At 52.2% G+C, this 20,292-nt stretch overlaps 1 protein-coding gene across 1 annotated transcript; it reads right to left on the bottom strand.

The window, feature by feature from the left end:
* Positions 1 to 1,103: 1,103 nt before the first annotated feature.
* On the bottom strand, positions 1,104 to 19,916 carry LAD1 (ladinin 1). Its single transcript, XM_077839587.1, has 10 exons — positions 19,879 to 19,916; positions 12,492 to 12,635; positions 10,923 to 11,469; positions 10,127 to 10,276; positions 6,864 to 6,907; positions 4,445 to 4,517; positions 3,801 to 3,929; positions 3,161 to 3,250; positions 1,648 to 1,725; positions 1,104 to 1,109 (listed from the first exon to the last, which is right to left on the bottom strand). Exons 1-10 carry the CDS (start codon positions 19,914 to 19,916, stop codon positions 1,104 to 1,106), a joined length of 1,299 nt encoding a protein of 432 aa, XP_077695713.1.
* Between the last annotated feature and the right edge of the window lie 376 nt (positions 19,917 to 20,292).

Raw genomic sequence — 20,292 nt, 5'->3', positions numbered from 1 at the left:
TCTGCAGCCATCCCAGGTGCAGACTGGCCTCTAGGCGGAGAACCCCTGCACTAAGGACCAGAATTGCCAAGTGGGCCTCCCTTGCTAAATGGGAGAGGGTCCTGGCAGGGGGAGGAGAGGCTAGCCTGGACACGTGATCTGCTAGGAGGAAGGGAGAGAAAGGAGTCATTGGCCTGTGACACCAAACCGGGGATGATGCAGACACTGCTCCCCCAGGACAGCCCTAGGGAGTCTCCAGGGGGAGGGACAGCGTAGTGCACGTGTGAATGGATGGGGTATGAAGCAGTGACAGGTGCTTGGCACTGCTGAGCATCTGGCCAATCAAAGCAGCCCCATGGATCTGGTCCAACGAATGCCACACCCTGCAGCAGACATCCTCCGCTGGCCGCAGGTCAGCAGCCGTTTCCGGCGTGCACCACACCCAGCCAACACACCTGAGCCCTGGCTTACAGGCAGGTCTTCTAGTGGGGCAGGGGAGGTCAGGCCTCATGGCCCCTCTGCTGAGGGATGGCTGTGTTGTGGTTTGGGTGCTGGGGCCATCTGCTGAGCTAGGAACTGGGCCGAGACAGATCTTCCCTCAACGAGCCAACACTGCTACCTACAGCTACCACTGCATGCAGCCTGGGCTGGCTTTTAACCAGGGACCTCCAGGGGCAAAGCTATAGTGGCCCCAGCCCCCAGCCCGGCTCCTGCCAGCACCACTCTGGAGCTGGTTAAGTCTGTTCCAGGTACAGCATGTGTCATAGTGCATTGTAACTGGAGGCACAAAGCATTGTCCAGGGACAGGGCAGCAAAGATTTCGTACCCTCAACATGGACAGCACTCATGGCTTTGATATGTCCTAGCTAGACCAGGTAGCAGGAAGGGACAGCAGAATACAGGTCATCTTCAAAGCTTCTTCCTTCCCATCCACCAGTCGGAAGCAAGAGGCCCCCAAAACCCCCAGTGCCATCAGAGGAAAGCAGGATGTGGGTCTCCAGGCAGGGCTGGTCTTATGGGAGGGAGATGCTCAGAGACAAAGCCATGAAGGGATGCTGGAGGATTGCATAAGGCCAGACTTTGATCATCACAGCGAGACATTATCCCCAGGGAGTCTTGTAGCGTTACAGCTGAAAGAGAGACAAAGGGCATCATCAGGCTGGGCCAGAGGCTGCAGCACAGAGAGAAAGGTGCTCTGAACTACCGAGATCAGTGTCTGCACTGAGCCTTAGACGCTTAGAACATGCCCAAACCACCGGCACAGTGCTCCAGTGTCATATTCAGCTGCTGCCCAGCTGTTCCCCAACCCACGACACACCCCATTTCTAGCCCACCACATCTTCTCCTTCCTCCTTGTGACCCACCCCTCTATGCAAGTTCCCCTAATACCAGCTCCTCTTTGCAAATTAGCCCCTAAAGACACTGGGCTCCCCCTCCCATCAACCAGAGCATGACGACACTCCCAACACACCCCCAGCGAGGCAGGCCAGCCTGTGCACTCAGACCTCTGCACTGTAGCCATTAAGGGACAGGTCCTGGCCCTTGCTGTGGCTACTTTGTGCTGCTCTGGGGAGGAGATTCTAGGGACTCAAGCCCAACTCAGCCACTGGCACGCGGCCCAATCCAGGCAGGTCACATGAGCGAGCTCCATGCTCCCTCTGCTCTTACCCTGGTGTCACTGGAGTCGTCGTCGGGCTGCTTGGCCCAGAGATGGCGCTTTGCTGCGCGGTCGGTTCTCCCAGCGTCCTGCAAGGAGAGGAGGAACAGGCTGAGCTAGGGTTTGCTCTGGGCATGGACGACACTGCTCGGACCATTGCATCGGTCTAAACCAAAGATGGGGCCTGACCCAGAACCCTGGATCCAAACAGACCTAAGCGGGTCAGATCAGATCCGAGCCTTTGGGTGCTGGGATTTGCAAATCCAGGCCATTACCTTAGCAGCATTGGAACTGCTCCAAACTAGGCTAATGGGGGGGAAATTGGATGGTTGCAGGACAGTCACTTTACACTGGCAGTGAAACCCCTCCCAAAACACCCCCAGCATCCCCCCAGCAGGTGCAGAGCCATCAGCTTGGCAGGGAGGGGTGTTTGGGGCAGGAGCAGGCATGGCTGTGACATTGGCAAACTCAGCTATTCCCTGGCACTGCAATAGGAGCTGCCCAGGTTATAAACGAGGGGATCTGCCCTGGGTGCCGTAACCTGCACCAGGGGCTGCGCTCACTGAGCCCCCGGCTCAGCTGATGGAGGCCGAGCTGAACACAGCTGCATTGCAGCACAGACAGGAGCAGAGATCTTGGACCCAGATTCCCATCTGCAGGGAAACACCCATGTAAACTCAGAGAGGTCTCCTCTGCACCACTCCTATATGTACTAGTAGCCACCCTGATCTGCAGAGACCAGCGGTCATCCATCCAAAAGCCCGGTGTGGTTGCAGTGCCAGAGGGACCTCCTGCCAGGCTCCCCACTGCTATGGCCACATGTCTCTGGCAGAGTCCCACCGTCAGGGGATGCCCAGAGAACCACCCCAGCACAAGGGTGGTGCATGGAAGAGCTAGTGTCTGGAGAAGTCCCTGTAGGGTTTGTGGGGATAATGCATGGAGCAGCGAATCCCCACAGTCCCCCTCCCCACCCATGGCCTGTCTTGTCATGGGCAGACCCACCAACCCTGCAGACTTGCCAGCCCTGCAGAGGGATTTTTGCAAGGTCCCTGAGGAAGTGCAGCCGGTCTGGGGTCCACAAGCAGCCCCCGAGCGAGGGCTTCACTGGGTGAGAGTCTTTGTGATTAGCACATTCAGCATGGGGCCAGTTCACTGCGGACTGCCAGCGCCCCCTTCTGGAGGAGGGGAGGGGCAGGGGAAGTAATTCTTTGCTGGAGTGGAGAAGTCGAGACTCTTTGCTTGGGATTTTAGTGTAACCATGAGTTCCTGGAGGAGCCTCAAAATCCCACCAGGTGGGAAACTGTAAGGCAGGTGAGGTGGCTCGAAGTGGAGGTGCTAAAGGGTGGAGGGGACCTAAATCCTGCTTGAACATGGCCAGCGCTAGTCTACAAACAGGTTCCGATCAGCATGATCTGGCCCACTTTGCAATCGCTGTCACGACCTGGCTGCTCCCCTGATGCAGGGTCCCCCCACCGGGCTGTCAAAGCACCAGCACTTTAGCGCAATGCCCAGCACATCTGATACCTTGACTCTTCCATCCTTGCTGGGCTCCTGGGTCCTGCTTATCCACAGGTTGATGCGAGACGTCACTGTGCCAGGGAGCTTCAAATTCTCCTACCACACAACAGGATCAGAGTTAAGACTGCACGTTACCCACCACTGGAATGCAGCCATCTCTGGGGTGCAACACAGCTTAGCATGATCAGCAATGGTGACCAAACCCCTCACTTCCTGTGCTACACAAGAGTAACTCAGAGGGCAGGGCACCACCTGCTCACCTGCGTGGAGCATTCCTAGAATGCACCTTTGGAAGACATGTGCGGGAAGAGGCCTCAGCCAGTCTCCCCCGCAGCTGCAGGGCAGCCCTTGGCCATGCAGCCAGCATGGGGAGCTGCAAAGGAAATGCTCACCTGCCACATGGGATCCCAGCCAGCAGCCACCAGAAGGAGGATCCACCAGGGCATGCAGCCACCCAGCCTCTGCCTGGCAGGTGCCACTGAGCTGAGGGACCAGCTTTGTCAGTTCTGAGGGTTCCTCCACCTCGAATCTCCCCCACCATCTGCCCAGTGTCCCCTACCTGAAGATGGGGGTGGGGTTTGCAAAACAGTGGGACTCACAGGGGTCCCTCCCCCAAGCCCGTGCTCGGTCCCACCTCAGCCCTCACCTTTCTGACAGGGGCCAGATCAGCTTTGTCGGGGGCACTGGCCTCGAAGATGCTGCGCTTGCTGGCCACGCCCTCCGAGGACAGGAGGAAACTTCTAGGCATGGACACAGGCGACTTCACCTCGGATCGCTAGGAGCGGAGAAAGGACCCGTCTGTGATAGAGCCCTAGGTATATGTAGGGTGCCTGGTCTGATCCTGCCAAGGCTGACCCCCACCCATTCCTCATGGGCCTCTAAGTGCATGAACAAAGGGCAGCCCAGTTTCCTACCCCAGCTCCCTGTCATGCATTCTCCCCTCCCTGCCCACCCCTCTTACCACATCACCTGCCTGGCGGAGGGTTGTCCTCGGTCCTTTGGAAAGGGTGGCCCCACTCCCTCTGTGTGAATGGCGGAGACAGGTCCCTACTCCCCTCTGGCTAGGGCAGGCTCTTCCCCAGCCCCTGCCCTCAGCTCTGTGAGACGCTCTCCCGGACTCCCTGTTGCTTCCCCTTCTCCCCAGGTCACGCGCTGCACAACCATGCAGAGCTCAGAAGCCACCCACTTCCACCTAGAGACCACAGAACTAGGGAGTCATTCACAGGCCTGCAGGCCCAGCCCTCCCCCGTGAAGGGTCCCTCCCCCCATTGCCTCGGGGGCTCCACTTACCTGTACGGCTGAGGTGTATTTCTCCAGTTTCTCCTCAATCCTGATGCTACTGGCTGGGAGTCTCACACTGGCACTGGGGAGGGGGAAGGAATGGAAAAGAGCGGAGTGAAATCCCCCAATATCCTTCATGCCATGGCAAGGTCTGCCTAGTGACAGGCAGGAGCGTGGGGAGTCTATTTGGCACTAAGGGAGCTGGGTTCTACTCCATTCAGGTTCTTATACCATGGTACCAAGTGCCTATTCCCAGCTCTTCACTGAGAGACATTGGGCAATTCCATTTCCCTCTCTGCCTCAGTTTCTCCCTTGTAAAATGGGGATAAAATATACTTTAGCTTCACTTAACTACTTAACTGGCTTCAGTGTAGTAATATTTTAAGCTGCCTGACATAGCCCATTACCAAATCTGAGCACATCGTTGATGGATCCATCCTCACAAGCGGTCCTGGGGAGGCATGGACACCTCTATCATCCCCGCACTGTACAGCTCCAGAACTGAGGCCCCAGTGCAACAGTGGGTGCTAGGCACCTAAATACCTTTGAGGATCTTGCCCAAGGTCATGCAGAGAATCTAGAGCAGAGCAGGGAACTGAACCTGAGTCAACGAAGTCCCAGGCAAGCACCCTACACATGGGGCCATCCTACGTCCGAAGAGCTAGAAAGCAGACGTAGGCTGTCATAGCACTTTACCTATCAGGGATCATCAGGAGACCCAGATTTGCCAGACTCTAGTCTCTAGCTGTTCATGACCCAAACCCAGAATCCTACCCCTGCTATGTCCTCAAACCTAAAATCCCAGCTTCTGCCTTCATCTGATCTGGAGCATGGATGACCAGAGTCACACCATCGTAACAACTGCTTCTTCCAGGGTCCCCTGGGGATAACGGAGGCCTCGTACCAGTTACTCTTCACGTTGTGTTGTCTCTCCAATTCCCTCCAGATGGGGAGCAAATCGTGACCCCCGGTGATCAGTGAGAGAACTTCTCCATTCTATTTCCTCATTGCACAGGTGTAATTAGTACAGTCACAAAACAGTGGTGAGTCCACATTGTCAAACTGCAACGTATGCACTGACAACTTTGGCTCATACCACCTGACAAATGTCTCCATCTCTCTCCCGGTTGTTTGGGGACCACTTCCCTGACTCCCCAGCCTCTTGCTGCCCTGGGATCCTCTCTCTGCTCAGCTAAGCCGTGTGTCAGCTCCCAGACACACCAGCCTCTGCGTGCAGGCAGCTGCTTCCACCCCAGGTGTCATTTATGGGGCTGAAATGAGGCAAAATCTGGAATTCTTTGGGTGTTTCCTAGATAGAGAAAGTTTGATCTTGGGTTTATTTCACTGGACAAGGAACAGACTTCACGTTTGCCTGGTTCCCTCCTATTCATCAGGGAGCAGATTTTCAAAGGAAGCTCTCTACCCCCTCCCTACAGGTTTGTTTTTTGCATTGTCCTCGGTGCAGGACTTCCCCTCACGGGTATTCAGTAATCGATAATGTCCAGGGACCCACATTCTGATCTCACATCAGTTTTATTCCAGTAGATACCCATTGAGGATGGAGTTTCTCCTGATTTACCGTAGGGTGAGACAGGAGAACTGAGCCCAGGGAGGAGAGACCTTACTAAAAAGAAGTCACCTGCTTTGGTCAATTTCAACCCAAGAAATTCAAATATGGATCCACTTCAGGAAGGAGCACAGCTGAGGTGTCACCACTATGGCCGTTGCCCTGAAGGATCTCAAAGCACTGCACAGACTATGAGCCTGGATTTTGGTGCCATGGAAGTCAATGGGAGTTTTGGCAGCCAATTCCATGGGAGCAGGACCAGGTCACCATAGACAGACCCTCCAGTGAAGCCAAATGACAACACACCACACAATGATGCACTGAGGGCAGGTCTCCTGCATGGGGAAGGTGACACCCCCGAATTCCACAAGAGGTCTTTGACTGTGGCCAGGCCCTCCCAGACTGACAGGTGCTGGGGTAAACTGCATAGGGTTGAAATGCCAAGGTGCAGTCTGGGCCTGGTTAGTAGGAAGCACTAATAGGAGTCTGATCTGTAGGGCTACAGTATAAGCCAATAGCCAGACAATAAAACAGGAGGACTTAGACATGAACATAGACAAAATGTCTGGATCTTCTCACCAGGGCCATCCAAACACCCCTTCTCATGTACGACAGTGAGGCCTAATGAACAAAGAGATGGGGGGAGGAGATCCGGGTTCTATTTCTGGAGCAGGAGCAATCACTAGATTTGCTGTGCAAGTCTGTGGGAGCGAGGATACGCACCGTCAGAGGTGGTGTACCAGGATTAACTCATTAAAGTTTGGGGCCTGCTTTGAAATCTTTGGGTGGCAGCTGGTGGGGGAGGGTCAGAGTTATTAGCAGTTTTGTGACATTACCAGAAATACAACTAACCCCACTGACCTTCTGGTAAATGCATTTTCTTCCTTGTCTTTTCTTTGGATCACCTAGAAAGGCAAGCAAAGGAGATGAGATGTGGAGCAATGGGAGGGCATGAGATGGGTTGGGAGAAGGCCCCCTTCCTAGGGCTGGGAAAGTTCACACAGCCCTGCTGATCCCCATGTCTCCCAGAGCTCAGACATTCACCATGGCACAGAGCAGCGTTTGGTGGCTTCTCGGAGCCATGTGAGCAATCTGGACTGGCAATCTTGGAGTCCAGAACCCCTTCTGCTTCAGATCCCAACTGGGACCATGGAGCACTGCGGTGGGGGGGGGGGGGGCAGCGGTGGTGTGTGTCTCAAATAAATGACTGAAAAGTTCCCAACATCTTCAGACTTCAGGAAAGGTTTGGTCCGAGTGAAAATGTGGGTCGGTTCCAATCACTTCTGAACCTGGTCCCCTCCCCTCGGGGCTGGCCACAGTATGGGGGAAAACCCTGGACCAAGAACATGTTCAGTTTCCACCCTGAGCGAGAGACTCTCTCATCAGTCTATTCCCTCCTCCCCAGCCCATGCATATCTCCATCCCTCTTGCGTCACCATTTCTCTTTCTTTCCTCCCCCTGCCCTCAAATGTCCCCTTTTTCTTCCTTCACTGCACCCCCCCTCCCCCCCCCACATCTCCTGGCCAGCCTACCTCATCCTCCTGCCCCTGCAATCCCAGAGAACAAAGACTTTCTGGCCAGACGTCCCGATGGAGAGGTGGCACCTCTCCATCCTGTGCTGAAGGCCATCCCTGCAGAAACTGCTCTACGACCTGCTTGGCAACAGCACCCAGACTCCGTTCCAGCTGCTCTTTCTGGATCCAGGTGGCAATCCAGCTCTATGAAAACCTTTCCCAGGCGGGACTGATCCCAGTACGTCTGCTGGACATTTTGCAGCACAGAACAGCCCCCTGCTCAATTCCGCAAAGCCAAACCGCCCTGCAGCTTCACTAGCTACTCAACTTGGAAAGCCCTGGGGTCAATACAGCATGTGATGCAGAAAACGCCCGTATCTGGGACAGCGTGAGCCAGGAGAGGAAAGAATTACAAATCCCTCATCTCTCCAAGTCTGCAAAGATCACTGTGTCGGAGAGGTGCGTGTGACCCTGCGAGTCTCTCAATGCCAACTGGCAGAGGGCCCACCATGCCATAACTTACGTCAGGCCTGGCTCGCTGATTGCCTCAACATGTTTCTAAAACCTGTGTTAATTGGGGACACGCTTGTTCCGGAAAAAAAAAAAAAAAAGGTGAGGGAGTGATGCATGTACGGGTTGTGTACAAAGTTACAGATGTGTCCTGGAAACAGGTTCTTTAAAGGTGTTTGGGAGGCAGAGCCTAGACCCAGCCTACTCGAGACAAAGGAATGTGTCTTTACCTGTCTGTCCAGCTGGGTCACAGGCAGAGGCCAATGAAAGGACATTTACATATATGGTAAACAAAGCTATCACACAGGGATGATGCCAGTTTAACAGTCACGCCTGAGGACAGAATCTGCACCCAAGGAAGCCTTCCTGGCTCAAGGCAGAGACAATGGATTTTGGGTAACGTAAATCAAAGGTCTTTCTGCTCCCCTGAGCACTTAGGGCAGCGGTTCTCAACCGGGGGGCCCACGAGCAGGTTTCAGGGAGGTCCAACAAGCAGGGCCAGGGTTAGTCTTGCTGGGGCCCAGGGCAGAAACCCAGAGCCCCGCTGTGGGGGGCTGAAGCCCAGGGCCCTGAGCCCTGCCACCTGGGGCTGAAGCCGAAGCCTGAGCAACTTAGCCTCGCCGGGACCCCTGTGGTGTGGGGGCCCAGGCAATTGCGCTGCTTGCTGCCCTGCAACACCAGCCCTGGCTTTTACATGCGGGAAAAAACAAAAGCCGTTGTTGTGGCAAGGGTGGGCTGTGGACTTCAATTGCATGTTGGTGGGGGCCTCTGAAAGAAAAAGGAAGAGAAGCCCTGACTTAGGGGGTACATAAGGGTACAGCACCCTCCGGACCTATGAAAGTTGGAGTCCCTAGTTTGGGGAGCTAGGGATGCTGGAAACTGAAGGCAAGTAAGGACGTTGTTTGGCCAAAGATTGCAACTTGCTAATGTTGAGTTGTAGTCACTCGAAAGCATGCTTTGTGGTGTTTGTAACCATAGTGGTTAGCTGATTCATAGCGGTCTCTTATTTTTGCTAAATATCACTTAAATCTCTTGGTTAATAAGAGTTTTCTTAGTTTTAGTATGAGCCATCTCAGTGCGGTTATACCAAGGTGCAGAGAAGCTAACCTAACAGGCTGGTATGTGCTCGGTGTCTTTGGAAGCAGCGAACATAATTCCTGTGAGTATCCAGGGAGAGGCACTGGACATGGCAGGGCAGCCTCTCCGGGGAACTTGGGCCCTGGGATTCACTATTACCCACAAGGCAATGTTTAGACTGGCCAAGTCTTGAAGAGTTTGCTGGCCAGGCCGAGAGGCGGGTGTGGCAGGGAGTGGACCCACAACTTAGGAGCAGCAAAGCTCACGCTTGTCCAGACAGAGGGGCAGCACAGGGGCTGGTGGTTCTGGGGGTCCTGAGCAGAATTCTGCAATGCGAAGACTGAAGACACAGGACAGACAATGCTAGCAGCTTGCATGCTGTGTTCACAGACCCCTGGGGCCACCCTTATTGGAGCTGCAGCAGGGAAGAACATGGCCCACACTGCAAGACCCTTTTGGGGAACCTGAGGCAGAGCCATGACCAGAGATTTGTCTGGGCACTGCCCTTTGCAGATACCAGCAGCGCCTCTGTGGCCCATGGGACCAAGAGCTTCAATTCCAGCTTCTCCAAACTTCCATGCTCCCCTGGATCCTTTTAATGGGGCTTCCCAAGTCTCCCACCCATGGGTGCAGAACACACACAACCCAGCCATCTTCTCCAGTAAATGTCACAAGGAGGAGGAGATCTGGGAATAACCTGAGCCCAGCTGGAGCAGATTCTAAGTAACAATGGGAAGGAGAAGACCTGGACTGGATTTCTGCACCCATAGGGAAAATAATCTGAGCAGGACCGCAGCACCCACATGGAAGAGCCTCTGCCTCCTATGCTCTATCCACCTGGACTCTAGATGCGGCCTCAAAAGGAGAAAACCTGGGATTGGATCTCTGTGCCCACTGGAACGGACTCTGCAAGCCCCCCAGCCTGCAGAATTGAGCAAACTACTCCTGCTGAGGACAGCTGGAGGGAGCCTCCCCCATACAGCTAGAATAAACTCGGAGTCCACTGCCCGTGTCAGCACTCACCCGGAAAGAGACCGTCCTCGGGCTGATGCGTTTGAAAGAGCTGCTGTAGGTGACCTGAGTGGGGGAAGCAGCCGAGGAGCCTCCGGGTCTGTCGTGGGTGGAGGGCGACCCTGCTGCTTTCTGAGCCTGGGGGGGATTCCTTGCTGTATCCTGAGGAAGGAACACACACACACACACACGTCAAGAGCCAGCAGGAAGGTTTCAAGCCATGGCTGTGAGAGCAACACTCTGGGGCTCAGCAGATCCACCAAGCGCCCGAACAGCCCAGACCACAGGAACCCCGACTGGATGGGCCAAACCCCAACCTCCTCCCTAGGCCAAATCACCAGCAAGGCCAATGGGGGGTTTGCTAGGAGAGGGTTCAAGGTCTGGCTCAGTGAGGGGAAGTGGGTCCTGGGGCTACCTCATCTAGAGGCAGAGTTTAGGGTTGGGGAAGCAACATCCCCTCCCGCATCCCTTTCCCCCTTTGCAGCACAGCTCTTTCCAGGCTCAAATGCAGCATCACCAAGCCCAGGATCCAAGTCACGATTTTTAAATTAATGTGTCCCAGGCTCTTTGCCGTCTAGCATTGGAGCCTTTGGGTCGCCCCCACTTCACGTTTTCAAGCTTTTCTCCAGAAGGTTAGATGCCGGCTCCTTTTTAAACAGAAGCCAGGATACTCACAAAGTTACACGGGCCAGCTCCTCAGAGGCACCTCACTCCCGTTGAGGATCTGGGGCCTGACTCCAGGAGCTGGGGCTTTTAGGGAAAACCCCCAAGTATCGTGAGACGGCTGGTAAAGTGCCTTGTCTCTCACCTGCTGGCTGGAGGGGCGAGTAACCGGGGAGTCTGGTTTCTGTTCTATGTGGCTTCCTCCCCTTGAGAAGACTTTCACCTCCAGGTGACTACGGTCTTTCTGCTCCTGAGCCGATCCCTGGGGCTGGCCTCCCGTCACCTCTGGCTCCTGCGGGGGCTCGTCAGCTATCAGGTCCTTCTCATCCTGAGCCGACCCCTGATGCCATTCTCCTACCAGGACCTTCTGCTCCGGAGCCGACTCTGGACATTGTTCTGCCTTCGGGCCCGTTGGCTCCTGGGCCACCCCCTGGTGCTGTTCCCCTGCCAGGGCTTTCCCACCCAGAGCTGACTCCTGACACGGGGCTGCCTCCAGGTGGCCTGCTCCCACGTCTGGCTCCCTGCAGTTCTCTGGCTGCTCCTTCTCCTTTCTGAGGTTTCCTGAGCTCTCCACCTGCCACCTCTGCCTCCTGATCTCTTGTGGTCTCAGCACTGCAGTGAGCTTCCGCTCGGCCATCTCCTCTTCGGCCGTGGCTGCCGCTGGTGGCTCGGCTTCCTTGAGCCGCAGTAGCCTGCAGCGACAGAGAGAAGGCACTGACAGCCTTGTACACCCAGGGGCGCTGGCAGGCTGCTTGTTAGACAGCAAGTGAATGCAGCCCAGGTGAGAGATGCCAGATTAACACCTACAGAGCCCCCCCCCTTTTATCCCAGTGCACCCAGCACGTACTGTTACCCCCCTTTGAATCCATATTCTGCAGGCGTAGGTTAGGTACCGGTGTGGTCCTATGCGGCTGATGGTGGCAGAGCATTGTGGGGGCTCCGCATCCCAGATCGGCCTCCATCCCTTGGCCCTGGTAGCACCGAGCTAGCAACATGGGGAGGTAGAGCCACGTGCTCTAGTCTCCTGGGGACAGCATCCAGAGCAGCCTTGTCTTGCTCTGAAGAGGGCAGGATCCTACCCTTCGTCTCGGGAGGGGCAACTACCCCGAGGGGCGAGGAAGAAGGGGGTTTGGAGAGCAGGTGGAGGAAGGTATTTATACCAGTAGATTCAAATTAAAATATGGGGGGGGGGGTAAGATTTTCAGAGGAGTCTGGGGGATTTGGATGGGTAATTTCAATGGAATGTGTGTCTAATGCCCCTGGACTGCTTTGAAGATCTTAGCCTTCAGCTTTCTAACATAAGCAACAGTGATTAATCATTCTGTTGCATCGGTCCTCCATGGCTCTCAACATGATCGGCAAAACAGCATATCATTATCCCCACGTTACACTTGGGGAAACTGAGGCACAGGGGGCAGGGGAGTGATTTACCCAAGGTCACAGTGCCTTTGTGGCAGAGTCAGGAACAGAACCCAGGAGTCCTAACACCCTAGAGTCTCCTGCTCTAGCCACTAGACCCTTCTGCTTCTCAGAACCATGAATTGAAACTGCCTGACCCCGCGGCCCTGATCCAAAACCCGTTTAATGGGAGGACTCCTACTGAGATGTGGGCTTTGGCTCAGGCCCGGCAGAGCAAGACAAGCTGGGTGGATGTGCAGCATTCTGGGCGATGCCGGCACTGCAGTCCCAGGGAACAACCGCTCTCCTCCCTCACCTCTCCACCGCCTGCTTGTTGGTATCCTGCACAGGGCAAAGGGCTTCATCCTCCGCGTCAGTGGCGGAGCTCAGGTTGCGGTCTCTCCGCCGACGTTCTCTCGCTTGTTCCTCCTCATCCTCAAGAGTCCTCTGCCTGGCCAGGCTGCTTGGAAAGGAGACAAGGGTGTGCCAGAGACAAGGTAAGTGAGGTAATCTCTTTTATTAGTCTCTCTCCCCAGCAGAAATGGGTCCCATAAAAGAGATTACCCACCTGGCCGTTAATATCCTGGGGCTAACATGGCTACAACACTGCATACAAGAACGTGCCAGTCAGATACTAGTGGGCTGGGTCACTGTCGGAGCACAGCAACCAGGGTACCTCTCTCGGAGCTGGCAGAGAGCAAGTGATCAGCCCAGGGGTCAAGGAGGAGCTGTACAGCAGCGTGAAATTGGCCAGCGGCACAGCATCGCATTCAGATACATGGCCGGGTCCCGCCCCAGTGGGTATCGGCTGCGGCAGGATGGAAAACAGGAGCCGAAATACATAGTGGATTACACAGATCTAATCATGGGTGATGTGTAATCCTGACACCTACATGGGAACAGGCTACTGTAAACATTAGGAAATTCCTGAATTAAGCGCTTGACTTTGAACGGTAGTGTTCCTTTAATGTAGAGAAGTTACATTTTTTAAATCCTTAAGTTTGATATAAGCAAACCAGAAGTTCCATCACATGATATCATACGGTCTCCCAATTTGGGTCATCAGCAAGGTTAGAACTCTGGAATCTGGGCTTCCAGTCCAAGGTCTGTAGGGGAACCTGCTCTAGTGCACAGACTCTTTCCCTGTCATCACACCTGCTTCTAGCAAGAATCCCTCCCTCCCTCCCCACTTCCCCATCTGTTTTGGGAGTCTCTGCTCCTCACTCCTCCACATTACAGGAAGGAAACTTCTGACTTCTCCTAGGAACCAGCAGGGAGGGACATTGCGAGCACAGGAGACAGATTCTCTGCTCTCAGATCCTGCACCTGGTACTTTTTGCAGTCCCTGACAGCCAATTGCAGGACAAGTCCTGCTCAATCCCTGGGCTGATGCATGCTCCGTGGCAGATGGCGTATACTCACTTCAAACAGTATTTTTGGAGAACAACACTGTTCACTAGAGGTTTGTTAAACTTGGATGTTTCTAGAAGCTTATAACTTGGCCAAGTCTGGGTGGATTTTCACAGGAAGAGCAACACCTACCACCCTGGCATAGAGGCCAACTCCCTGCCAAATTTCCAAGGCCCTGCTCCAACCATGTTGGAGTTAGAGCTCCTTAAAGAAAGAGTTGTAAGATTTATTTATTTATTTTAATAATGGGCAAAAGTGTTTTCCTCTTCTCCCCCCCAGAAATGGCTGAACGCTTTTCCCTTAAACTTACAAAGACAAAAATTCAGACAGAGGTAGACTCCTGATATGAAAAATTTTAGTCTGAATGGCTGAAGTATGGTAAAAAGTTACAACTAAAAAACAAGCTCTTCTAATGGAAGGTGTCAGGCAACCATCATTACCAGTTCTGCCTGGAATTAGAGGTCATTAACATTCCATCATCACATACACACCCCAAAGAACTGAAAAGTGGCTTTCCAACCAAAGTGATTTTTTTTTTTTGCTGAAAAAAAATGTCCTTTTGGTAAAAGATTTTCAGTTTTTAAGGACAAACTGTAGTTCAGTAAAAATGTTTAAAAAAAATTAAAGCTTTTGACACTAAGAAAAATATTTGTTATAGTTTTTATTCCCCCCCCCCCACTGACATTTTGAAATTTTCCACCAAAAATAATTGGCATTTTTTTCAGTTCACACACACACACACACAGTCCCACGCTGTGCTGCAAATAATGCCAAGATCATTAAAACAAAGAATTTTAAAAATCAAATTGGTTTTCCACCACAGATGCTGTTTGTTGACCTTTTGCACGACTCAGCGCAGGGCTCATCTACACAGAAACGTTATACGGGTATAACCAGAGGTTTGAATTTAAACCAAGAGAATGTCTCATGTGGACACTCTTAGGATATGTCTTCACTGCCCGCCGATCCGGCGGGCAGCGATCGTTCTATCGGGGATCGATATATCGCATTGACGCCTGTACTCCACCTCGGCAGGAGGAGTAAGCGGAGTCGACAAGGGAGCCATCATGGTCAACTCAGTGCCGTGAGGACGGCCAGGTGAGTCAAACTAAGATACTTAGTTCAACCCCCGCCCCCGTGTAGCCCAGGCCTAATTCTGGTATAAGAGTACAGATGTGGTCCCCTCATTTCAGAAAAGATATACTGGCATTAGAAAAGGTTCAGAAAAGGGCAACAAAAATTATTAGGGGTTTGGAACTGAGGAGAGATTAAAGAGGTTGGGACTTTTCAGCTTGGAAAAGAGGAGACTAAGGTGGGATATGATAGAAGTCTATAAAATCATGAGTCGTGTGGAGAAAGTGAATAAGGAAAAGTTATTTACTTGTTCCCAGAATATAAGAACTAGGGGCCATCAAATGAAATTAATAGGTAGCAGGTTTAAAATAAATAAAAGGAAGTTCTTCTTCACTCAGCGCACAGTCAACCTGTGGAACTCCTTGCCTGAGGAGGTTGTGAAGGCCAAAACTATAACAGGGTTTAAAAGAGAACTGGATAAATTAATGGAGGTTAAGTCCATTAACGGCTATTAGCCAAAGTGGGTAAGGAATGGTGTCCCTAGCCTCTGTTTGTCAGAGGGTGGAGATGGATGGCAGGAGAGAGATCACTAGATCATTACCCATTAGGTTCACTCCCTCTGGGGCACCTGGCATTGGCCACTCTCGGTAGACAGGATACGTGGCTGGATGGACCTTTGGTCTGACCCAGTGTGGCCGTTCTTATGTAGTGTAGACAAAGCCTCAGTTTGGTTTACGTTGCTTTGGAAGGGGTTTAAGTTGACAAAGCCACTCCTATTCCAGAGTAGGAGCGGCCACATAGGGAACTATAGCAATATAATGCAATCAGTTTAAGTAATACCAGCATAATTATACCAGTTTATAACAGGTGGAACTTCCCCACCCAGATAAGCCCTCAAACGATGAAATCACAAATCAGTTTCATTTTTGCTTATAATCAATTTCCTTCTTTACAGGAGATCTCCGACATTTTAATAGTGTAGGCCACAGCTTCATTCATCAGTTGATACGCTCACCACCTCCCCTGCCATTCACGCTTGTGTAATGGCCCAGTGGAAACTAGACATTTAAGTGGCAATGTGGTATGGATGTATTTTTGTCGGTCTTTAAATGCAATGCAGTTGCAAGAAACAAACAGGACAGGCCAGCATCAGGTGACCAGCTAGGTCTCTACAGACCACCAGCAAGTGTTTCTCTGACCAACAGCAATCCACAGACCATAGCTGGAGTGCCCTGGCCTGCCCTCTTCAATGCTTATGCATTTCACAGCACTGCAGTGCTGTGAGCTGCAACCTCTTCCTGGGAATATGCTTGTGTTAAAAAAAAAAAAAAAAAAGTGAGCAAGTGTTTCCACTAGAGTATATCAAAAAAAGATAGATAGTAAGATTATGGGAACAGCATGTGGTTGATGACTTAGTATAAGCTTGGTTTTTGCCAACTCTGAACTTGAGGCCACATTTTACATTTAAAACATTCAAGAGGAAGTGGGCCCAATCCTGATCCCGTTGGAATCAGTGGGATCAGAATCAGGCCTAGACTAGCATTCGTGCCATTGCAAACCCCGTGAGTTGTAGCTGTCACACTGTGTGGGTTAAAAATTGCCATGCCAGTGATCTACCTTTACACAAGTGCACATTTCCTCTCTGCCCAACTCCCCATTCCCAGGCTGCAAGGTGTGGGGCAGGAAAGGAGACAGCTCGAGTGACAGGGTGAGGAGAAAAGCAGAAGCAGAGAGCCAGTGGGGTGGGAGGGGAGAAGAGCATTTAAGTAGCTACAAGTCTCAGCCCCAGACCTTTCAAACCTGACTTTCTAGGTAGAAAGTTACCTGCCCTCCCTTGGAAAAAGAGGAGGAGAAATGGCACCAGAATTTGAGGGAAGGAACTGAATGAGCTGGTTACTGTAGCATGCATGAGTCATGAACCCTTCCCTTTGTGTTGTTTTTTTCAAATGCAAAAAGATAGCCCCACCCTCTTTTACAATAACCCGATTCTGAAAGATACAATGTTCACTAGACATTGTGACCAAACTTCCCTACAAGTGATTCAGAGCCAGATCTAATCTCCCGGCATTCGGTCCTGTAGCCCTTGCACTTTGGAAGCAAGTTGACCCTCCTGCCTTCTTAACTAAAAGAAGAAAACGAAAGCCTGCTACTGTGTAATCCTGCTGACAGTGCTTTGCACATCTTCAAATTACTGCACACACAGCTAGGTTTCCAGACTGCATTTTGGGCCTGATCCCAATCCCATGGAGATCACCAGGCTTTAGATCAGGCCTTTTGTGCTCACAATCAGTTGCTTAGGTGTGCAAACTTGTGCTCTACTGCACAGTCATCGTACTGATCACCAGTTGCACATTTAGGTCCCGCAAGCATTTATAAACCTGATAGTATTGACTTGACATTGTTGCCAAGTAGATAGAGTGCTGGCATGGGACTCAGGAGATCTAGATTCTATTCCCAGAGCTGCCACTAGCTTTTGGCTGATCTTGGGCAAGGTCACTTTCCTTTGCCTCAGTTTCTCCAGCTGTAAAATGGGGATAATACCAGTGACCTCCTTTGTAAAGCACTTGGAGATCTATGATTGAGCTAGGTATTATTATTACTACTAGTTGCAGCTGTGATCACGTTAAGCATGTGTATAAGCTTTTGCAGGATTGGAGCCTTAACTAGAAGGCTCTTAGAGAGAAATCCACCCCTCTGGAGAGGACCAGAACCAGGTCTATGGTGCACTTACAGACCTACCTAAGCTCATATTAGAGCTGGTTGAAAATGTTTGCATGAAAAGTTTATCCAAGATTATTTTCCTCCCAAGAGGCTTTTCCCCACCCCACAAATTTACTTAATCATATTTTAGAAATTGTTTTCAAAAGTCTCTCGTACCAAAGCCTTCGTTCTGGGTTTTTGGTAAGATTCAAACGTGATTAAGTATAAACATTAATAAAATCTTCAATAAGTTATTTTGGTAGAACTATCATGGACAATTTCACACATAAGAGAGACATCCTATGGGTCAGTTTCAAACCCTGCCAAATGGAAACAATTTTGAAATGTTGATTTTTGTAAAACTGTTTTCCCTCCGTTATTGATCAGTTTCTGATGGATTGTTTAAGTCGGCTGTAGGGCTCTTCCTGGGCCTCTGCACATGGGTGCATTTCACCCTTGTTTGATGAAAATAAGCTGGTTGTATTTTATATGCCTTTTAACCCCGCAGAGCCAAAGTGGCTGTTGATTCGTGAGCTGTATTCTGTTCTGGCTCACGCACCATCAAGAGAATTATTAACTATAGCTGATTAAATAATCCACAATGGGACTACACTATTCAATGTATCTTATTTCTCCTCCCCCCCCCCCATTTTAAGACTCTCCCAATTATTCATTATCAGAAAGTATTTGCACATTTCTGCCATGAATAATTCCTTGTCTACAGATACAGGTTGACTGTTCATGAATTGTGTGTCGTTTTGGTAGTTACGTCTCATTCAATGAGGGAACAGAAACAATCCCTCTGGCTTTGTGGCACTAACCTGTATATTCAATATTAGTCACAGGGAGCAATTTGTTCAGTCTGCCCTGTCCGTTTTAGACGGTGAGCTTTTTCAGGGCAGGAATTCTCTCTTCCTTTGTATGTGCAGCACCTACCATAACAAGGCCCCCGTCCTAACTAGTGTCTTGGGCATTACTACAACGTAAATAATAATATTCATTCATGTACGTTGGTAGAATAACTCAGCAGAAGCCAGCACAGGCTTTCCCTGCAGGGATAATGTTTATAACCAGAAATCAAAAGACTTTACCATAAGAAAGAGAACTACAGAAAGATTCCCCAGCATGGGAGTCACACCAGTTCTATGGCCCTTGGGGATGGAATCGTCCCCCAAAGTGTCCTCCCAAACCACCAGTATATAGCCCTTTCCCCTCCGTGATCAGCGGGGCTAAAGGAGGGGGAAGCAGAGCTAAGGTTAACCCCCTTGTTCAGTGGGGAACAGGTACCCTGACACAGGGAGCCACTTCAGCGTGTGACTTTCAGTTCCCTAATTGGGTGTCTGGTGTAACTAGCCATCCCAGGGGCGGGGGGGGAGGGGGGGGAAGAAGAATCACAGATTTTACAATCACATGAGCAATTCCAAGTGAATCATTGATTTCAAGACCAGAAGGGCACATTATGCTGATGTAGTTTGACTTCCTGCATCACACAAGCTAGAGAACCTCATCCATCAAGCCCCAAACTTCTGTTTGAAGCGTGTCCCCCCCCCTCCCCTCCCCTCCCCTTCCCTCCCGCAATAATACATCTACTCCGGCAGCACTATTATCCCCATTGTACAGATGAGAAACTGAGTCACAGAGCCACTAAGAGGCAGATTTGTAAAGGTATTTACCTACTTAACTCCCATTGAAATCAATGACATTTCAGTGGGCGTTGGGTGCCTAAATACCATGACAAGATGGGGGAGGCAGGATCTTTTGTTGGACCAGTTCCATTGGTGAAAGAGACCCGCTTTCCAGCATACACAGACCTTGGTTGTTGTTTTGAGTTGTGTTGCGCCAGCATCCAGAAGTCTCCACACCAGGAGACCAGCCCCAGGGCGCGGGGTGCTGCACAGACCCAGAGCCAGCAGTCTGCTCCCTTTGCCAGCGGACACCCTGCAGGAGCACTCAGGACAGTGGCTCCGCTCTCTAACCCGGGATGAGCTTGTAGGGAGCTAGAAACCCAGCTGCCAGTAAACAGAGCCGATTAGAGCCATGGTGGCTGGGGTGCAGTGAATACAGGACTCCTTCACAGCCTCTTTAGAGTCACTTCCCAGGGCAGAACTGCTCCATTCACCTTCGCTGCACAGCTCACTTCTCCGGGGGAGGGGGGGGGGTTGCATTAGGGTCCCTCTCTCCCCCTTCAGCTGCTGCTCGCAGGAACAGTTTGTAGCGCGGTGGTGCTGAGAGACACTGAACCCAGCTGCAAAGCCAGGATCTAATGGAAACCTCTTCAAGCCAGGGGGTGCAAGAGCACCCCTCGTTCCAGCAGCACAGACGGCTGCTTGTCCTTCTGAAACTCGAGAGCCCTCCAGGCGCTGCAGGGCTGGCTTCGCCCTACCCAGCTTGAAGTCACGCCGGCTACTCTCCTTCCCTGCCAGCGAGCACGGCCCCTTCTGCATCCCCACCTGCCACCCTGCCTTCCCCCCGAGCCCACCCCCGCCGGAAAGCGGTAACCATCAAACCCCAGCGCCTACCTAGAGAGCGCAGACCAGTTCTTCCTGTTCAAAGACATCCCGGCTTCCCCTGGCTTTCAGAGAAGGGGGGGAACTTCCCCAGACATCGAGCCAGGTTCAAGCCCCACTCTGCACAGGACGCAGATTTGAGGCGCCCGGAGGAAGTGGAAAGGGAGCCCCGGCTCCTACCCCTGCCCCTGCCCTGCGCACCTTTCCCCTGCCTGCAGCCTGCTCCCGGCCGGGGCGTGTCACATGGTCTCTTATCTACCTGGACAGGCGCGGAGAGCTGTAATTTGCCTATTAGCCGCACCTCCCAAAAGGCAGCCGGCGCGGGCGGGAGCCGGCGTCTGCCCCAGCTTGGCTGGCCGCTTGCTCTGGGTTCAGCCCGCCGCGCTCGCTGCACCAAGTTGCCCTGGTTTTCAGGGGCGACTCCCT

This window comes from Eretmochelys imbricata, chromosome 21 (assembly GCF_965152235.1).
Source record: "Eretmochelys imbricata isolate rEreImb1 chromosome 21, rEreImb1.hap1, whole genome shotgun sequence".
Classification (NCBI taxonomy): domain Eukaryota; kingdom Metazoa; phylum Chordata; order Testudines; family Cheloniidae; genus Eretmochelys; species Eretmochelys imbricata.
Note: the sequence above shows the minus strand (reverse complement) of the source record. Positions and strands in the feature narration are given on the sequence as shown.